Source organism: Schistocerca gregaria, chromosome 8 (assembly GCF_023897955.1).
Source record: "Schistocerca gregaria isolate iqSchGreg1 chromosome 8, iqSchGreg1.2, whole genome shotgun sequence".
NCBI lineage: Eukaryota > Metazoa > Arthropoda > Insecta > Orthoptera > Acrididae > Schistocerca > Schistocerca gregaria.
This window is the reverse complement of record NC_064927.1, coordinates 326,677,212-326,696,117: the sequence shown is the minus strand read 5'-3', so window position 1 is coordinate 326,696,117 and position 18,906 is coordinate 326,677,212. Positions and strand designations below refer to the sequence as shown.

At 44.0% G+C, this 18,906-nt stretch overlaps 1 protein-coding gene across 1 annotated transcript in view; it reads left to right on the top strand.

The window, feature by feature from the left end:
* The first annotated feature begins 1,287 nt into the window (after positions 1-1,287).
* Positions 1,288-18,906, top strand: part of LOC126284934 (odorant receptor Or2-like) — a 38,333-nt gene continuing 20,714 nt past the window's right edge. Inside the window, exons 1-2 of the mRNA XM_049984197.1 lie at positions 1,288-2,087; positions 13,436-13,535. Coding sequence (XP_049840154.1) covers positions 1,288-2,087; positions 13,436-13,535 — 900 coding nt within the window. The remainder of the gene's footprint in view (positions 2,088-13,435; positions 13,536-18,906) is intronic.

Genomic DNA, 18,906 nt, shown 5'->3' with positions numbered 1-18,906 from the left:
ATCTGTTTACAGGCGGCGTAGGTACAGTTAACACGTGGACTCTGTGGGGAAATGTGGGTTATCTGCAGTCCATCGGCGCTTCAGTAATAGTTAGCAGCGTATTATCAGAATATTTAATGTTAACAGCCTGCAAGTAAATGAACGAAAAGAATCTACGCTCAGTATGCCACATGTGTCGCTGTAATAAGTCGCAGTGAAGAGGTATTTAGCAGTTTTGATCGCAGCAACTTAAAATGCAACGAATAATGAACCTTCTTTCCCTTATTTCTCTAAAAAAAAGTAATTCTGTGTTTCGTGGTGAATGTATCGTTTAGCACGCTAGTTGGCTGTTATCACGAGGACTGATCTCTATAGCTTATGAAATGCAAAGTTCCTTGCAAGTATCTGACCCACTAGACTGAAAATACTGTTTATTTACTTACGTACTTCTGAAATACAATCAGTTCTACACAATCTGAAACTATATCGGAAATCGTTACTACTGAAAATTTAAGATATTCTCGAAAAAAGTGCAGTTACGAAAGGTAGTTATAATGTTCAGTACAGATGACGAAACATCTCAGATGCGGAAGGACGCACAAGGAACCGACTGTGGTCTTGGAAGAGAAAGCATCTCTGATTCGCTAGAAGTGAACAGCGCAAACACAATCACTACAAGGGTAAGCAATTCTCACATAGCAATTTGCTTTTGGTGTCATTTTTCGTATGCTTCCCCAGATGATCTACCAGTTTTATTTGTGAAGAACGTCTATAAATTATGAAGTGGTGCCACTGTTTCTGATTTAAAAGTCTGGCGATTTTTTTCCGCTTCAAACTTTTATGTGCTGCGGTACGTAAGATCATTACTTGTAAATGACACAATTACCCTCCTCGTGCGAGCCTATATTCAATACATGAGAGGTTATCTATCTTTTAGATTACTGGCCTGTTAAGTTTATTTATATTATATTACAGGGACCGAACAGGAGCAGAAGAGACTAAATTAATAATCCACAGAATACTTCAGTATTACTTGATAATTCAGAACACTTCTCCAGCGCTGCAAATATTCACAACAGCGGTCGTATGGCTATATAAAGAATATCTTCCGAGCCAATAGACTAAAAGGTCGAGAAGAATGAAAAAGCGTTCATTCGTTCTTCGCCTTCAGCTTATCTCACTTCCCTTAGTTACCGAAGGTATTTGATTAGGAACACAGATACTGAACGGTACAACATTATAAAAGAGCAAGTGTACCTGTTTCGGCTTTGTGTTGGCAACACGATACAAATGTATCCACGAGAAGGTATGATAAAGCCACTGTCTTGGACAGAAAGTGGGCAATCAGTCCTAAAACTGAACATCCGTCACCTGTGGCTCTTGGGAGTGTGGCCGATGGATGATTCTCCTTCAGTGTTCAAACTGTACACAGGCTTCACATTCGCAGTGGGCGTCTGGAGCGTTGCGGAATGTCTGTTGGCTGTTTACTTCAGTTGGGGTCACCTTGAGGAAACTACTCTAGTGTTTATATTCACTTCGACGTGCAGCTGCGGCATCATCAAGATGGTTTTCTTCGTGCGCAACCGGCAGAGCTACAGCCTCATGGCACGGGAAGTGGCTGGTCTCATAGCGCTACAGAACGGAGCCAGCTCCAAGGACCCTGCGCTGGCGGCCATCCTACACGACTCCCGCAAACATGCGTTCCGCATTACTATGGGCATGCTGCTCTTCATGTTCTCACAGTGCTTCATCTGGTATCCCATCCCCATTGTTGCGCATGCAGGAGAGCGGCGTCTGCCATTTTCGCAACACGGGTGGGACAACAACAGTAACTTCTACGAACTCTCTTACACTCTGCAGTGCGTGTCTGGTCTGTACATGAGCCAGATCAGCTTCGGTCTGGACTGTCTGTTTGCGTCCATCATGATCCTCGTGACTGCACAGCTGAAGATCCTCAGAAGACGCATTTTAAAGTTGCACAAGGAAGTGATCCCTGCCGATGGAAACGATAGTTTTCGTCGGTGGGATCAGATGCCGGCAGATAAATGCTACGATAATATGTACGAAAGATTGTGCCTTTGCATCGACAGCCACCAACATATTCTCAGGTACGCTATAGTAGTTAATTGTATATTAAGAAACGTGTTGTAATTCAGAAAGAATCATTCGATTTCACAAATGTCTTCTACGTGAATGGTAACAGAACTGAGGTACGGATTTTAACTTCTGTGTCGAAAGTAAAAAATTGCTTTGGCGATGGGCGTAAACTGCCATTTCATATGCTTGTCTGTATTGGTCTCCTTGAAGCTCCTAGGTCACTTGGTCGCCCTCACGTTCATTATCCAGCGTTCGACGAGTCGAGATAGTGAAACACAGCAATAAATGGCGTTCCCTGTGGCCTGGTTTTCAGGTCCTTTGAGGTAGTTGTAATTGTGCACCGTAATTTTCTTACGAATGTTAAGTTCTGTGTGGATCTTACGATCCATTGTTTGACTTCAAGGTCACGTGATCCTTCGGTATGTGATATTTGTGGAGGAAATTGTGAAAGACTACATCGCGATTGCACGCCTCCCTTGCCACACAGCAACAGCAATGGATGTGGTAATTCCTGACATGCTCGCGAAGGTATGATACGAGTTTTTACTCTCGTCCGGATTTTTATGGTGCTTCCAGTGAAGGGCACATGAAACATACGTGAAAGCTGTATGAAATCTTTGATCTCAAACAAAACTGTGAAGAGTACCCCAGGGTTGTATGAGAATTCACGTAAAGGCTATACGGTTATGAATTAGGACGAAGTTATTCAAAAAACACTGTTCGTGGTATTTTTTATCTGCTCCCTGGTTAGATAGAATGTAAACAGTAGTTTTGAAAGTAACTTTATATTCCCCCAAACTCAACCATATGATACGAATGCATAATTTTAAGGATAATTTAAATAGTCACTATCGCCATGAGTTGACAAGAAGTGTTCATTTCTGTTGTATATAACCTGTGCACTTAGCTGTGTGAAACTAAAGAGGTTAAAGTGGCATATGATGCTAGATAAAAGAGAAATATTGCACTTATTAGGTAATGTTACAGTGATTTGATAAGTCTGGTAAAAAGCAAGAAAAAATGTTTGTTTCGTCTACAACTTACCCTACTTCTCGAGATAGTCTTGTTTGAGGGTACACACAAATTGCAGCTATCCCCCAGCTTTTTCATCCCATCGGAAGAATAGGTGCTGTCAAACACGGCAAAATAGTCGTTGCCTGCAACTATCACTTCCTGATTCGCTCAAAATTTCTTCCCAACAAGTCAGAGTTGTAATTCAGGGAAGAGAAAGATGGATTAGGGGCTAATCTGCTGAATAGGGTGGATGAGGTTCCAGTTCAAAGCTTAATTCATGCACTTTTGCTATTGTTATCGCTGATGTATGGGATGGTGTATTATCTTGGTGAAAGAGTCCTTTTTTGAGTGCCAGCCTTGGTATTTAACCAGCCATGGCAGGTTTAAAATAATCCACCGATGAGGCATAATAGGGTCTAATTATGGTTTTTCCTATTTCCAAGTAATTATTATTGGAACTATTCCTTGATAATTTCCCCCCTTCCCCCCAAAAATAATGGCCATCACCCTATCAGTTGAAAAATGGTCTTTAACTTCGTCGGTGAACTTTCACCAGCCCTTTTCACTCGTTTTTACTGTGTTATGTAGCGATGGATCCGGGTTACATCAACTGTCAGAAATTGGCGCAAAACGACTTGTAGATTGCGATTAAACATCGCCAGGCATTATCTAGAGGTGTCGTGCAGGATGCGCTTTTGCTCGACTGTGAGCAGTCGCAGCACCCACCTCGCACACATCTTTTTCATTGCCAATATTCCGAGCAGGATATTATGAACTCACTCAGTTCAGATGTCAATAGCCTCAGTAGCCACACCAAATTTTCTTCGGCGGTCTTGCGTGACCACGGGTTTTGGTGATCTCACTTGGACGGCCGGAGCACGTTGCGTCTCCGATGCTTGTCCAACCAACAGATTAATCCAAAAGTAAATCGTATTTGTATGGAGTGTACCCATGTTCGGAAGTGAAACATGGACGACAAATAGTTTAGACAAGAAGAGAACAGAAGCTTTTGAAATGTGGTGCTACAGAAGAACGCTGAAGATTAGATGGGTAGATCACGTAACTAATGACGAAGTATTGAATAGAATCGGGGAGGAGTTTGTGGCACCACTTGACAAGAAGAAGGGATCGGTTGGTGGGACATGTTCTGAGACATCAAGGGACCACAATTTTCGTATTGGAGGGCAGCGTGGAGGGTAAAAATCGTAGAGGGAGACCAAGAGATGAATACACTAAACAGATTCAGAAGGATGTAGGCTGCAGTACGTATTGGGAGAGAAGAAGCTTGCACAAAATAGAGTAGCATGGAGAGCCGCATCAAACCAGTCTCAGGGCTGAAGACCACAACAACAACAACAAATCGTATTGAATGATGGTGCAGAGTCTGCGTGAAATACATCCACTTCTGTTCTGCCTTGTGCGGCAGGTCAGGCGTTTATAAGAAAATGTTAATAACAACACGAAGTAGGTCTATTCTTTTCTCAATCGTAGTCGACAGACTGACCAATTCAGACGGCTATCAACAATGAACTGTACGCTGCACTTTGTTGAAATTCTTTGTAGGATCCTCAGGAAGCTTACCAACAACGAAGGCTCAAAGAAAATATTCCATTCCTCTATGGAAAATTACCAGTCTTATCAAACCACACTTAGTAGTAGGGTGTTATTAAGAGACTGTGTTTCGACGATGAACTGCATTGTTGAGCTGAGAAAATGTACATTTATGAATTCAGTGTCAGTGGACGAGCAGTTTACTTCAGTTGTGTTCCTGTAGTCTATAGGAAGTTGTCATTCACATTGCACTACAGAAAATAAACGACAGTGGTGCTGCAAAATTATATGCTCAGCAAATTCGCTCAGTCATCTGTGAAAGATTTTAAAACAGTACCTGTTTGAGTTTGCATAGGACTGCATTCTCTCCTTCCGTTGCATTATCGACACTGCATAGTGTTTTTCGCATTGATGCACACAATATCCACAACCTGCCTTACGGTTTCGGGGAAGAACTCGCCTGTTGTATATTTCTGGTTCGCTGTCGCTGAGCTGCTGCGTTCTGGCGAAACTTGTTTGAGAGCTGCAGCACAGAAGTGCAAGGTAAGTAAAATGTTGTCCACTGATATACTGCAAAAAAGCGTTCTTAGTAATTTTTACATACACAGTGCTACAAAACTGTACACACGGAATTCGAAATCGTGCAGAGGTTATTTTGAGAGAGAAACTGTAGATACTGGCCGGTGTCCGGAAACGTCGTCCAACGACGCAACCGATCGTCGAAGGCATAGATACTGGCGCCGGCCGCAAGGCCACCCCTTTTGCAGCAAACGTGACTCTGTCTGCTGGCCATCCTATGTGGCCGTGCGGTTCTAGGCGCTTCAGTCTGGAACCGCGTTACCGCTACGGTCGCATGTTCGATTGCTGCGTTAGGCATGGATGTGTGTGATGTCCTTATGGTGGTTAGGTTTAAGTAGTTCTAAGTTCTAGGGGACTGATGACCATAGATGTTAAGTCCCATAGTGCTCAGAGCCATTTGAACCATTTGAATCTGTCTGCTGACGGACTGTAGAAGAAGCGCCTTACGATGTTGCTTGTTATTCGTTGATCACGACTGAATGCCATAACCGATAGCGGAGAGGACGGAGGTATTTGCTTCATAGTCAGGTATTTCCTGTGTGAATGCCATGTTGCGTCGCCTTGGTCGATGATGGTTTTTGATACTGATTTCCAACTGCAATTTATTTTTCTCCTGTATAATGAAGAACACTGGATATTTTAGATGGTCCCAGGGGAAAAATTAACCGTGGATGGAAACCTGTTTCCACAACCGCCGAACACTGAAGCAACAGATCCGTTAGCGAACGTGGCAATCAATCGCGAGCACTTATAACAAACAACATTGTAAGATGTTCCATGTATAGTCCACCAGCGCAAAACGTATGCTGAAGGGGTGGGCTAGTGGCTGTAGCTGTGGCCTGTTACTTCAAAGCTCGGTAGCATCATTGGATGACATTTACAGGTATGGGTTTCCCTATACGTTTGTCGGCATCGTTTTGTAACACACTTTATATCTATACATCTATTCTCCAGAAGTTGATTTATCATGCTTGGCAAAAGGTACTTCGCCACCCAGTTTCTGTTCTACTTGCGAACGATGGGAGTAGGCTTTACGAGAGATTTAAAATGGAAATATCATATAAAGTTGATCGTCGGTATGGCAGATGCTAGACAGATTCATTGGAAGAATCCTAAGGAAATGCAATCCGAAAACAAAGGAAGTAGGTTACAGTACACTTGTTCGCCCACTGCTTGAATATTGCTCACCAGTGTGGGATCCGTACCAGATAGGGTTGATAGAAGAGATAGAGAGGATCCAACGGGGAGCAGTGCGCTTCGTTACAGAATCATTTAGTAATCCCGAAAGCGTTACGGAGATGACAGATAAACTCCAGTGGAAGACTCTGCAGGAGAGACGCTCAGTAGCTCGGTACATGCATTTGTTGAAGTTTTGAGAACATACCTTGACCGAAGAGTCAAGCAGTATATTGCTCCCTCCTACGAAGAGACCATGAGGATAAAATCAGAGAGATTAAAGGCCACACAGAGGCATACCGACAATCTTTCCACGTAAAATACGAGACTGGAATAAAAGGGAGAACCGATATTGGTACTCAAAGTACCCTCCGCCACACACCGTCAGGGGGCTTGCGGAGTATGAATGTAGATAGATAGATGTATATGAAGAACAATTTCTGATAAGCATCGGTGTTTGAAATTCTCTGTAATTGTATCTGGATGGTTATTTCGCGAGATGTTCCTAGGGTGTAGCAGCGTGTTGGCTGACTGTTCTCGAAACATACATTCTTCGAACTGTAACAGTAAACCACACTTTGAAGCGCAGGCGCACAGTGGCCCTTACGCAGGGTCGGGAAATGGGGTTCTGTCAACGTCTCCACGACTCTTTCGTGATTACTAAACGAAGCTCTGACGCAACGCGCTGCTCTTCTTTGGTTGATCTCTATTTGCAGCATCAAGTGTATCTATGCCGCAGACTGACGTATATCTCTAGACTATATACTAAGTATTTCGTACTGATGCACTTTCAAAAGGACGAATCAGGAGATGGTAAATGGCATATTACCTTTACACAGTTGTGAATAAGTTGCACTAAGCATTTCAAAGCGTACAAAATATGAAGGACAGAAAGTCACAGAGTGAAACCTATTAAAGCTATTTGCGTGGCATATAGAATAGGGCTAAAACATGTAATATGTGAACATCTTTGTCGGTAGCTGTTTGTGTCTCAAGACATCTGGCGAGTGACGCAGTAATCTTTGACTATACGTTAGCATGTACACACATAAAATAAAGGTTTGCATCACCTCTGTTCGAGAGTTCCGGAACCTGTACAGAAAATTGGAATAGAGAATAGAGATCAACATAAACATCATCTCCGCCCTTTTTCTTACCACACATTGCATGTTGTACCACCATATAGCGAGACCTCCAGAGATGGTGGTCCAGATTGCTGTACACACCGGTACCTCTAATACCCAGTAGCATATCCTCATGTCCTCTTGCGCGGATGTATGTCGGTATTCGTCGTGGCATACTATCCACATGTTCATCAGATTGTCCCACTCCTCAACGGCGATTTGGCGTAGATCCCTCAGAATGGTTGGTGGGTCACATTCTCCATAAGCAGCCTTTTTCAGTCTACCACAGGCAAGTTCGATACGGTTCTTGTGTGGAGAACGTGTAGGCCACTCGTAGGATATCGTTTTCCTGAAGGAAGTAATTCACAAGATGTGCGCGATAGGGGCGCGAATTGTCGTTCTCAAGCAGAATGCTTCGCCAATACGCTGTCGATATGGTTGCACTATCGGTCAGAGGAAGGCATTTACATATTGTACAGCCGTTACGGTGCCTTCCATTACAACCAGCGGCGTACGTCGGCCCCACATAATGCCACCCCAAAACATCAGGGAACCTCCACCTTGCTACACTCGCTGTGTGTTTAAGGAGTTCAGCCTGACCAGGTTGGCTCCTAATACGTCTTCGACAATTGTCTGGTTGAAGGAATATGGGACACTCATCGGTGAAGAGAACGTGATGCCAATCCTGAGCGGTCCATTCAGCATGTGGTTGGGAAAATCTGTACCGCGCTGCATGGTGTCGTGGTTGCAAAGATGCACCTCGTCATGGACGTTGGGAGTAAAGTTGCGCATCAAGCAGCCTATTGTTCACAGTTTGAGTCGTAACATGACGTCGTGTAGCTGCACGAAACGCATTATTCAACGTGGTGGCGGTGATGTCAGGGTTTATCAGAGCCATAACTTGTACGTAGCGGTCATCCAGTAGCCCTTGGGCGGCCTGAGTGAGGCATGTCATCGCCAGTTCCTGTCTGTCTCAATCTCCTCTATGTCCATAAACATCGCTTTGGTTCACTCCGAGACGCCTGGCAACTTCCTGGCACAAAGGAAAAATGCGGACGCGATCGAACCGCGGCATTGACCGTTTGGGCTAGTTGAACTACAGGCAACACGAGCCATGGACCTCCTTACAGGTGGAATGATTGGAACAGGTCAACTGTCGGACCCCTCCGTCTAAAAAACGCTGCTCACTCATGGTTGTTTTACATCTTTGGGCCGGTTTAGTGACATCTCTGAACAGTCAAAGGGACTGTGTCTGTGATACAGTATCCACAGTCAACGTCTATCTTCAGGAGTTCTGGGAACCGAGGTGATGCAAAATATTTTTTTACATGTGTATACTCAGGCGGATACTGACATCCTGTTTAATTGATGCGAAGATTGTCCACGGGCGCTAAAACCAGAAACGACTGTAGTTCTCAAAAATCAGGCAATGTTGTTCGTTCACTTCATGTCGTAGCGTGTCTTTGTGCGTGACTGCCGCTGGTACAAAGCCGCTGGTGCAACACACTAAATCCGCATGCTGGAGTAGCTGAATTCAAATACCACTAGTCACAAATACTTGGGAAGTTCTTTTTAATCGGACGCGGCCATTTTTCTACCAATGCTTGTCTAACCTGAGCTTGGGCTCAGTCTGTAAGAGTCTCATCATCTGTACGTTGAACTGTAATCTTCCTCTTTTCAGTCGTAGGTAAACAATAGACTACATATGGGGAAGCTGCAGCTATACTATAAAAGTCGGGAACTACCTAAATCGCAGAGTTGGTTGATTTTGTGGGACCACCTCATTAATGACGAAATGGACTTAGAATTAAAGTTAATTAGATTCTACAGCAGTAGTTCCCAAACCAATGGTACTTATCAACTGATGGATAACATCAAAAGTTCTAGGGCGTAACAATGGGAGCATTGATATATCAGGGCCCGTATTCGATTCTCGCTACCCCCTCAGAATTTTTCAGTGATACAAACGTCCGAACTGGACTCCATTGAGCCACGTGAGGCCAAATGAGGAGCTGACTTGAATCAAGAAGCAGCAGTACGGTGAGGATTCATCTACTGGATATAACGGCAGGAACGACTGGCGAAGTGGTGATCCCATGTCCCACAATGCGTTATTTAAATGAATACACTTCGATGAACATATTTCACAGATATGCCATGATTTCGTGTGTAACATTTACCACTGCACATTATATAAACAAATACATTCATGTTATGGAAAAATCACTCCACAGTCGACCTATGGCCTATGGCCAAATCGATAAGCGACTTTTAGTTTAGTTTGGTAAAAACCGAATGCGTTTATTATGGTTCATTCAGGAAAATAAGATGTTTTAAGAAATCAATACAACTACCCATAAGACTGAAAACTTTTATTACATATTAATTAACTTTAAATTAAGAAAATTGTGGACTGTGCGGCTGGTCCCGGCGGAGGTTCGAGACCGCCCTTGTTAATGGGTGTGTGTGTTTGTCCTTAGGATAATTTAGTTTAAGTAGTGTGTAAGCTTAGGGACTGATGAACTTAGCAGTTAAGTCCCATAAGATTTCACACACATTTGAACATATCAAAATTGATCATTAACGCATGACGCGATGACGTGGAAGCCACGGCGAATGTATTAATATTATTTGAAATTCGCGCGTAGTCGACGATGATAGCTAGCAGCAACCGGCATCGTTCTTCGTGGAGCACGTTCTTATTGGCTCTACCGACCTATTGGCTAGCTCACTGTTCTTCTTCCGTTAGTCAGTAGTTCGCCAGACAAGTAGATGGACAGGTGAATTGAATGCTGTGTTGATGCCTCTGGTTTCCGTATCTTCTCAACCTATTCCGGAATGTTAGACGAGAGACGAAAGCAAGTGAGCGAAATTTTTCCCATTCTCGAACCAACTAGTGAGTAATTAATTTCTGATTTACAACACTGACTTTTCTATACGATTTGACATAAATAGCTCAGTTGCTAAGATGTAAGTTGGTGTGTATGCCTTTGTCTTGTTTGTAGTTGTCGAGATACTGAATGGTAATGGTAAAAAGACCGCTACACATGATGTACACAGTTACAAATTTAAATATTACTTAATAGGTAGGGCAGAACTGATTTCTGAATTGGGTTGACTGCAAAATGAAAGATTTACATGTAAGATCAGGGTTTCACACGTGTGCATAATCGTGGTTTGCAAGTTAGTGAAACTGAGGAAATTTAGGGTGAGGAAAGTTCTCAGATACACTCCTGGAAATGGAAAAAAGAACACATTGATACACTCCTGGAAATTGAAATAAGAACACCGTGAATTCATTGTCCCAGGAAGGGGAAAGTTTATCGACACATTCCTGGGGTCAGATACATCACATGATCACACTGACAGAACCACAGGCACATAGACACAGGCAACAGAGCATGCACAATGTCGGCACTAGTACAGTGTATATCCAACTTTAGCAGCAATGCAAGCTTCTATTCTCCCATGGAGACGATCGTAGAGATGCTGGATGTAGTCCTATGGAACGGCTTGCCATGCCATTTCCACTTGGTGCCTCAGTTGGACCAGCGTTCGTGCTGGACGTGCAGACCGCGTGAGACGACGCTTCATCCAGTCCCAAACATGCTCAATGGGGGACAGATCCGGAGATCTTGCCGGCCAGGGTAGTTGACTTACACCTTCTAGAGCACGTTGGGTGGCACGGGATACATGCGGACGTGCATTGTCCTGTTGGAACAGCAAGTTCCCTTGCCGGTCTAGGAATGGTAGAACGATGGGTTCGATGACGGTTTGGATGTACCGTGCACTATTCAGTGTCCCCTCGACGATCACCAGAGGTGTACGGCCAGTGTAGGAGATCGGTCCCCACACCATGATGCCGGTTGTTGGCTCTGTGTGCCTCGGTCGTATGCAGTCCTGATTGTGGCGCTCACCTGCACGGCGCCAAACACGCATACGACCATCATTGGCACCAAGGCAGAAGCGACTCTCATCGCTGAAGACGACACGTCTCCATTCGTCCCTCCATTCACGCCTGTCGCGACACCACTGGAGGCGGGCTGCGCGATGTTGGAGCGTGAGCGGAAGACGGCCTAACGGTGTGCGGGACCGTAGCCCAGCTTCATGGAGACGGTTGCGAATGGTCCTCGCCGATACCCCAGGAGCAACAGTGTCCCTAATTTGCTGGGAAATGGCGGTGCGGTCCCCTACGGCACTGCGTAGGATCCTACGGTCTTGGCGTGCATCCGTGCGTCGCTGCGGTCCGGTCGCAGGTCGACGGGCACGTGCACCTTCGGCCGACCACTGGCGACAACATCGATGTACTGTGGAGACCTCACGCCCCACGTGTTGAGCAATTCGGCGGTACGTCCACCCGGCCTCCGGCATGCCCACTATACCCCCTCGCTCAAAGTCCGTCAACTGTACATACGGTTCACGTCCACGCTGTCGTGGCATGCTACCAGTGTTAAAGACTGCGATGGAGCTCCGTATGCCACGGCAAACTGGCTGACACTGACGGCGGCGGTGCACAAATGCTGCGCAGCTAGCGCCATTCGACGGCCAACACCGCGGTTCCTGGAGTGTCCGCTGTGCCGTGTGTGTGATCATTGCTTGTACAGCCCTCTCGCAGTGTCCGGAGCAAGTACGGTGGGTCTGACACACCGGTGTCAATGTGTTCTTTTTTCCATTTCCAGGAGTGTATATGCTCCTAAGTCATGTGTACATAATTCTATTTTATTAATGGATTCATTTGCGTACTTCCCTCATCCAGCCATTTCTCTCTCTTGCCCTCTCCCGCACTCCTCTAGGAGTACGCCCACCACATAAATGGGTGTGGGAGCCACCATTATGAGACAGACATTTGTGCTCCGTTACCTTGATTGAACACCAAGAAGAAAATGCGTCACCATCAGCACCAGCAAATATCAGCCACTGACAATTTATGACCAGTTCCCATTGCTATTCGCAGTTTTGGAGCATTTTGTTACAGTGTTGGTCAGAATTGACCAGTATCTCAAATACCCACTTTTACCTAATTTTGAAGATCGTCATCCAAAGACACAAGTAGATTATTCTAAATGTGAGATTTTTAATGTCAAACAATTACCACAGTGCGTTATTTAAATAAATGCACTTCCATGAACATATATCGAACTCGGGAGCTTTGCCTTTCGCGAGCAAATGATCTACCATCTGACTTACCCAAGCACGACTCAGATGGTAGAGCACTTGCCCGCGAAAGGCAAAGGTCTCGAGTTCGAATCTCGGTACGCCACACAGCTTTACTCTGCTAGAAAGTTTAATTACTGCTTCTGACGGGCCGAAGCTCCTAAAATTACATCGAAATTACGTACACACATGAAATTAACATTACGCAATAAGTAACAACATTGATTATACGTAATACTTGTACACTACATTGCATCTTACATACAAAATAATTACAATACAACGTAAGCGACGTTAGCACAGGATACAGAAAGAAAAACGCAAAAAAAGAAAAAACGCATACTGACTTCTCTAATTTTTACAAAACATTAAAAGATTAGGAGTAGGGGGTGTACGAGACAGTAATATAAACTAAATGAGCCGTTACAACACAGCAATAATTTCTGAAGAGACAGATTATAGTGCCTTCTGGTGTGGTAGGCCGCTTCTTACTAGCTCTTTCAGGAGAGATGCTTCAGTCCGGATCGGCACGACTGCTACGATCACAGGTTCCAATCCTGCATCGAACATGGATCTGTGTGATGTCCTTAGGTTAGTTAAGTTTAAGTTGTTCTAAGTTCTAGGGGACTGATGACTCAGATATTGAGTCCCATAGTGCTCTAAGCCATTTAAACCATAGGATGCCTCAGTTTTTGAGTAAACGGTAGCACACTTCCTGTGGAAGTTGACACGCACCAATAACATCTGTGTCATTGTTCCAGGTTCGTCAAGCACCTGCAAGTTACCATGAGCCCCATAGCAATGACGCAGTTTGCTAGCAGTGTGGTCATCGCATGCATGGCGCTATTTCAATCGACATACGTAAGGCCACAAATTTCATGTTTTACTGCATGTGATCATAGGTAACACCCGCCACTAACAACTAACTACTATACATCAGCTTACGCATTATTATTTTGGTTTCTTCATGGTCTCTTTGCAAAACTTAAGATATTAACAAAAAGTTTTAAAAATTAAATGCCCCTTAGTTACAATGGCAACAGACTAAACCAATGGGGAAGTTCAGGAGGCTAATTTTTCTAATGGCGTAGTTCACGGGTTTCTGTTGCTTTATGTTCAGTCGAAATGTCACGACCGCTCTCAATAAAAACGGTAAATGTATGATCTTTGTACTATGTAAACCACTCGTCACGGCGGTAAGGTAATTGTAGCAGTTATTTAGAGAGAATACTGGGCCTCTACTGTCGAACATTACAACCTTAAACAGAAAAACCATGCTTGATGGAATAAACACCACCTTTTATTTATCAGACAGGCAGGTTTTCTCCCAATAAATTGTACAGAACTTGCTTCAGTCCCCTAAGGTGATGAACCAAAACACTTTATAGGTACTATTATTATTATTATTATTATTATTATTATTATTATTATTACTATTAAAACATTATTAATCTTACTAAGTAACATCTTTCTCTGTGCATAAACTCCTGAACAAAGGCAGAACATGATCGAAACTTTATGCTTTATGGTAAATTAAATATAAAAGAACTAAAAGTGACTAGTAGCAGGAAATAAAATAAAAACTTGTGATCGTTGCCCACAGCGAGAATGAGTACCGTCCGTTGGCACTGCTGCCACGTGAAGCGACAAGGAAAGTAGACAACCGCAGCAAATACGAATAGAAAATCTGTCCAATGATGATGATGATGAGGTCCCATACTCCGAGGAGACCCGCTCCGCCGACTACGCAAGGTCTTAGCGGAGGTGGTTTGCCATTGCCTTCCTCCGACGGCAACGGGGATGAATGATGATGAAGACGACACAACAACACCCAGTCATCTCGAGGGAGGGAATAATCCCTGACCGCGCCGGGAATCGAACCCGGGACCCCGTGCGTGCTAAGCGAGAATGCTACCGGAAGATGATGATACGGGCCGCCAATGTGAAAATCCAATCCACTAACTGAGGCAGATCCGACAAAAGACGGATTTTTGTGGCCCAGTTCATGTTAACGAGCATTTCGGAAACGGCGTAGCTAGTCTGCTGTTTGTGTCCACCGGAGTGGGCATCTGTGGGAAGTAGTACAAGTGTGGAGAAACCAAGACTAGGCAACAATGTGTTGACGCCCCACCTCTCATCACAGAAGAGGAATATCAGAGGCTTGTCCATTGCGTGGCAGATATGACCGCTGAGTTTGAAGCTCATACAGGCGCGAGTGTTCCAGAGCACACAGTTCAACGGCCGCTGCTGAACATGCGACATGGCAGCACACGATCCCTCTGTCTTTACGTGACGGCCCAATGACACTGTGAATTAAATTTACAGTGGGCATGGTTTCATTGAGTGCGTAGCGCGGATCCGTGGAACCTGGTCGCCTGTTTAAACCACATTTTCATTATATCAGGTCAGAGGTCGCGTTCAGGTACGGTATCATCCAGGCGAACGGCTGTTTGAAACATGCTCAGCGCCACCGACTCAGGACAGTGGGCAGCGGTATTATTTTATGGGGTACATTCACTTGGGATTCCTTGGAACATTTGCTAGTAATCCAGGGCATCGCGTTAGCTGAGACTAGATGAATATCTTTGAGGACGTCTTGCATCCCTTCATGCTCGATGTCTTCCCCAACAGTGATAGCACTTGCGATAACCCTCTGTGTCACAGGGACAGAATAGTGTTACAGGAGCGTGATGGTGGACTCGCACTGACCCTTTGGCCACCAAACAAGCCTGACCTGAAACGGATGGAACGTATCCGGAACATTACCAGGTTTCAGATCTGCTCACCAACTATCGACTCATGATTTACGACAATATCGTGTTCTGTGCTTAGAAATCTGATCCCTCTCACCCGTAGAGCCTCTCAACGACTTATAATATAATGGTCATGCAGAATCGCTGCTGTGTTGCGCTCTCAATCTTGTCCAACATATTATTGAACAAGAGCCATATTCCTATTTGTCGAATACTGAATTTTTATGTACAAAATACAAGTTAATTTTTGCAGAGAAGAAATACCAACGGGCCTCTTTTGATAATGTTATTTATTCAAATAAAAACCATTGTTACCTGTTTATAACTGAAAGGTTCATAATCAGAAGGCTTGTGTATATTAAGAGACATTTTTGTTGTAGTGTGCGGAACTTTTCAATTATTATTCCCCCTTGCAGTGAAAGTTCCTTTGGGTGTCAGTACCTTACAACGAAAATCTGCGATACACCATCTGTGCCTTTTAACGATTGTAGACAAGTTATGATGTGAAAATGTGTTAATAACTTAAGTCGGTAGCACGCATCATTTCGTTACGCCGGCCGCTGTGGTCGTGCGGTTCTAGGCGCTTCAGTCCGGAACCGCGCTGACGGTCGAATCCAGCCTCGGGCATGGATGTGTGTGTGTCCTTAGGTTAGTTAGGTTTAAGTAGTTGTAAGTTCTAGGGGACTGATGACCTCAGATGTTAAGTCCCATACCGCCTGGAGCCATTTGAATCATTACGCTGCACAGGTGGCTGCTTTGCTTGTGCAGTATCGAACGATATGGAAAGCACTATTTCATTATATATGTACAAACATAATGTAAAGCACCACTCAAACACACCAGAAAGTTTTGCCACGTTAAAGAACGTATACTGACATGGTGATAGCACAGTCCTGTCTATGCCAAAGATTATACACTCTCCGGGATAAATTGATATATACTTTGATGTGACAGTAGAAATTTACAGATTACAAACATTTCATTTCTTACAATTTGTATTACATTATAACTGGTTAGAATTAAGACAAATTAGCTATAAAATGTAACTGCAGTGACATTATGTGAGTATTATGGCGTACATAGGGAACAAAGTACATGTGAGGGCCAAATTTATACAAATAAATATTAGAACAGTGGACATTACACAGAAAACTAATAGCTAGCTGAAGATAACCGTATGACTAACCAAGCTGTAATACACTGAATAGCTAAAAAACTGGTATACCTGCCTAATATCGTGTAGGGCCTCGCGAGCACGCAGAAGTGCCGCAACACGGCGTGGAATGGACTCAACTAATATCTGAAGTAGTGCTGCAGGGAACTGACACCACGAAGCCTGCAGGGCTGACCATAAATCCGTAACAATAGGAGTGGGAGGAGATCTCTTCTGAACAGATATGGTCAATAATGTTCGTGTTTTCGGGAGTTTGGTGTCCAGCGGAAGTGTTTAAACTCAGAAGAGTGTTCCTGGAGCCAATCCATAGCAATCCTGGACGTGTGGAATGTCGCAGTCTCCTCCTCGAATTACTCAAGTCCGTTGGAATGCACACTGGACATGAATGGATGCAGGTGATCAGGTTGCTTACGTAAGTGTCCCCTCTCAGAGTCGTATCTAGATGTATCAGTGGTCCCGTATCACTCCAACTGCACTGGCTCCACAACATTAAGGAGCCTCCACCAGCTTAAGCAGTCTCCTGCAGATATGCGGGGTCCACGGATTCATGAGGGTATTTCCGTACCCGTACATACCCATCAGCTAGATATAATAAACCAGAGTGTTCTGACCAGGCAACATGTATCCAGTCATCAACAGTCCAATGTCAGTGTCGACGGACCCAGGCGAGGCGTAAAACTTCGTGTCGTGCAGTCAACAAAGGTATACAAGACAGCTTACGGATTTGAAATTACATGCGGACAAAGTTTCGTTAAATGTTTCACAGGCTGACAATTTGTTGAGGGCCCAGCTTTGAAATCTGCAGTAAGCTGCGGAAGGGTTGCACTTCTGTCACGTAGAACGATTCTCTGCAGTCATGGTTCCTGATATTGACGATCTGCTCGCGGAATGGTCGTGCGGGAAAATCCCCACTTCATCGTTACCTCGGGGACGCTGTGTCCCATCGCTCTAGTTGTAGCAACCGATGTAATGACTGCGCACATACAGGGGTTGCCGGCCGCAGCTTCGTATTCTGCCTATTTTCATATCTCTGTATACGCATGCTTTTTCAGCTTCAGTGTATTTTATTCACTGTTTCATGTTGGATTAGTGCCTACATATTGTTATTGTCGGAGGAGATAGTGTTTATTTTAAAATGGAAATTACAAGTGATTACTATTAAGACAAAGACACGAGGTAGTTGGTTATAAAATGTTACTACAGTGACATAATGTAAATATCACGGTGTACCCAGAAAACAAAGTAAATCCTCAAGGATGGATTTACATAAATAAATATTACAGAAATGGACATTATATTAAAATGTGAAAGGAAGTGTAAGGTATTGACGACGAAGCAAGTTGTTATATTTTTTGCATTGTTTCATATTGAGTTAGTGTCTGCATGCTGTTATTATCAAAGGGAGTAGTGTTTGTTTTATAGGAGAAAGATTTTGTGATGATCCGATTTTATGTACATATATTTCACTCTCTTCGACCAAATTCATCGTAGTACCTTTCTCAGCTTCAGTGCTTTGTGTTACGCAGTAGGTGAGAGTTGTGTACATTGCAGATGTCGATTTGGATGTGTGTTCAAACGTATGGCATATATATACGCTTTGAATCGAGTCTCCAAGCTTTTCTCACTTTGTCCTATGAAGTAGGAAACGGAGGTTAGGCAACTGAGTTTGTACACTTTATGCCTCATTTATTTTATGAGTCCTTATTATCCCCTAAGTTGTGAACTTCGGGGGGCCGCTTTAGTGTCTTCCCGAGTTCGCTTATTGCCTGTTTCTGGCCTGATAAAATTCAGCGCCACCGCCCGTACATTATGAGCCGCGCCTTGCAATGGCAACAGTAAGTACCACGACCTGAAGATAATAATCACTATTATCGATGAAATATTGTAATATTTGCACAATATGATATGGCGGCAGACCTGAGAAGTATATTTGCAACAGATCCGTCGGGAAACGATGAAAAATCACTGGACGCGATTTACCTGGCGATTGCCATACAGCTGAGATTCCTATCACAGCAAGGGTTTCCCGGCGTCGTGTCAAGTCCTGCAGCCGAGCGCTGCTTTAGCAGACGCCATGATGATGCTGTCAGTACTGCACCTTGAGGTACAAAGGAACAGTGTAGGTAGATACGGGACACTCTCAAAAAATATAGAGGTGGACAATGTCGAGATGTATGACGTTTAACAAAGAAAAACACGAAAGCATTTACCATAAGAGTGCTTTTGGTGCTGGGTGAAAAATTTTTTCACGAAGATAGCATCTCTCTAAGTTGTTTGAAAAGCAGTTGCCACTTTGGGCTCTGCT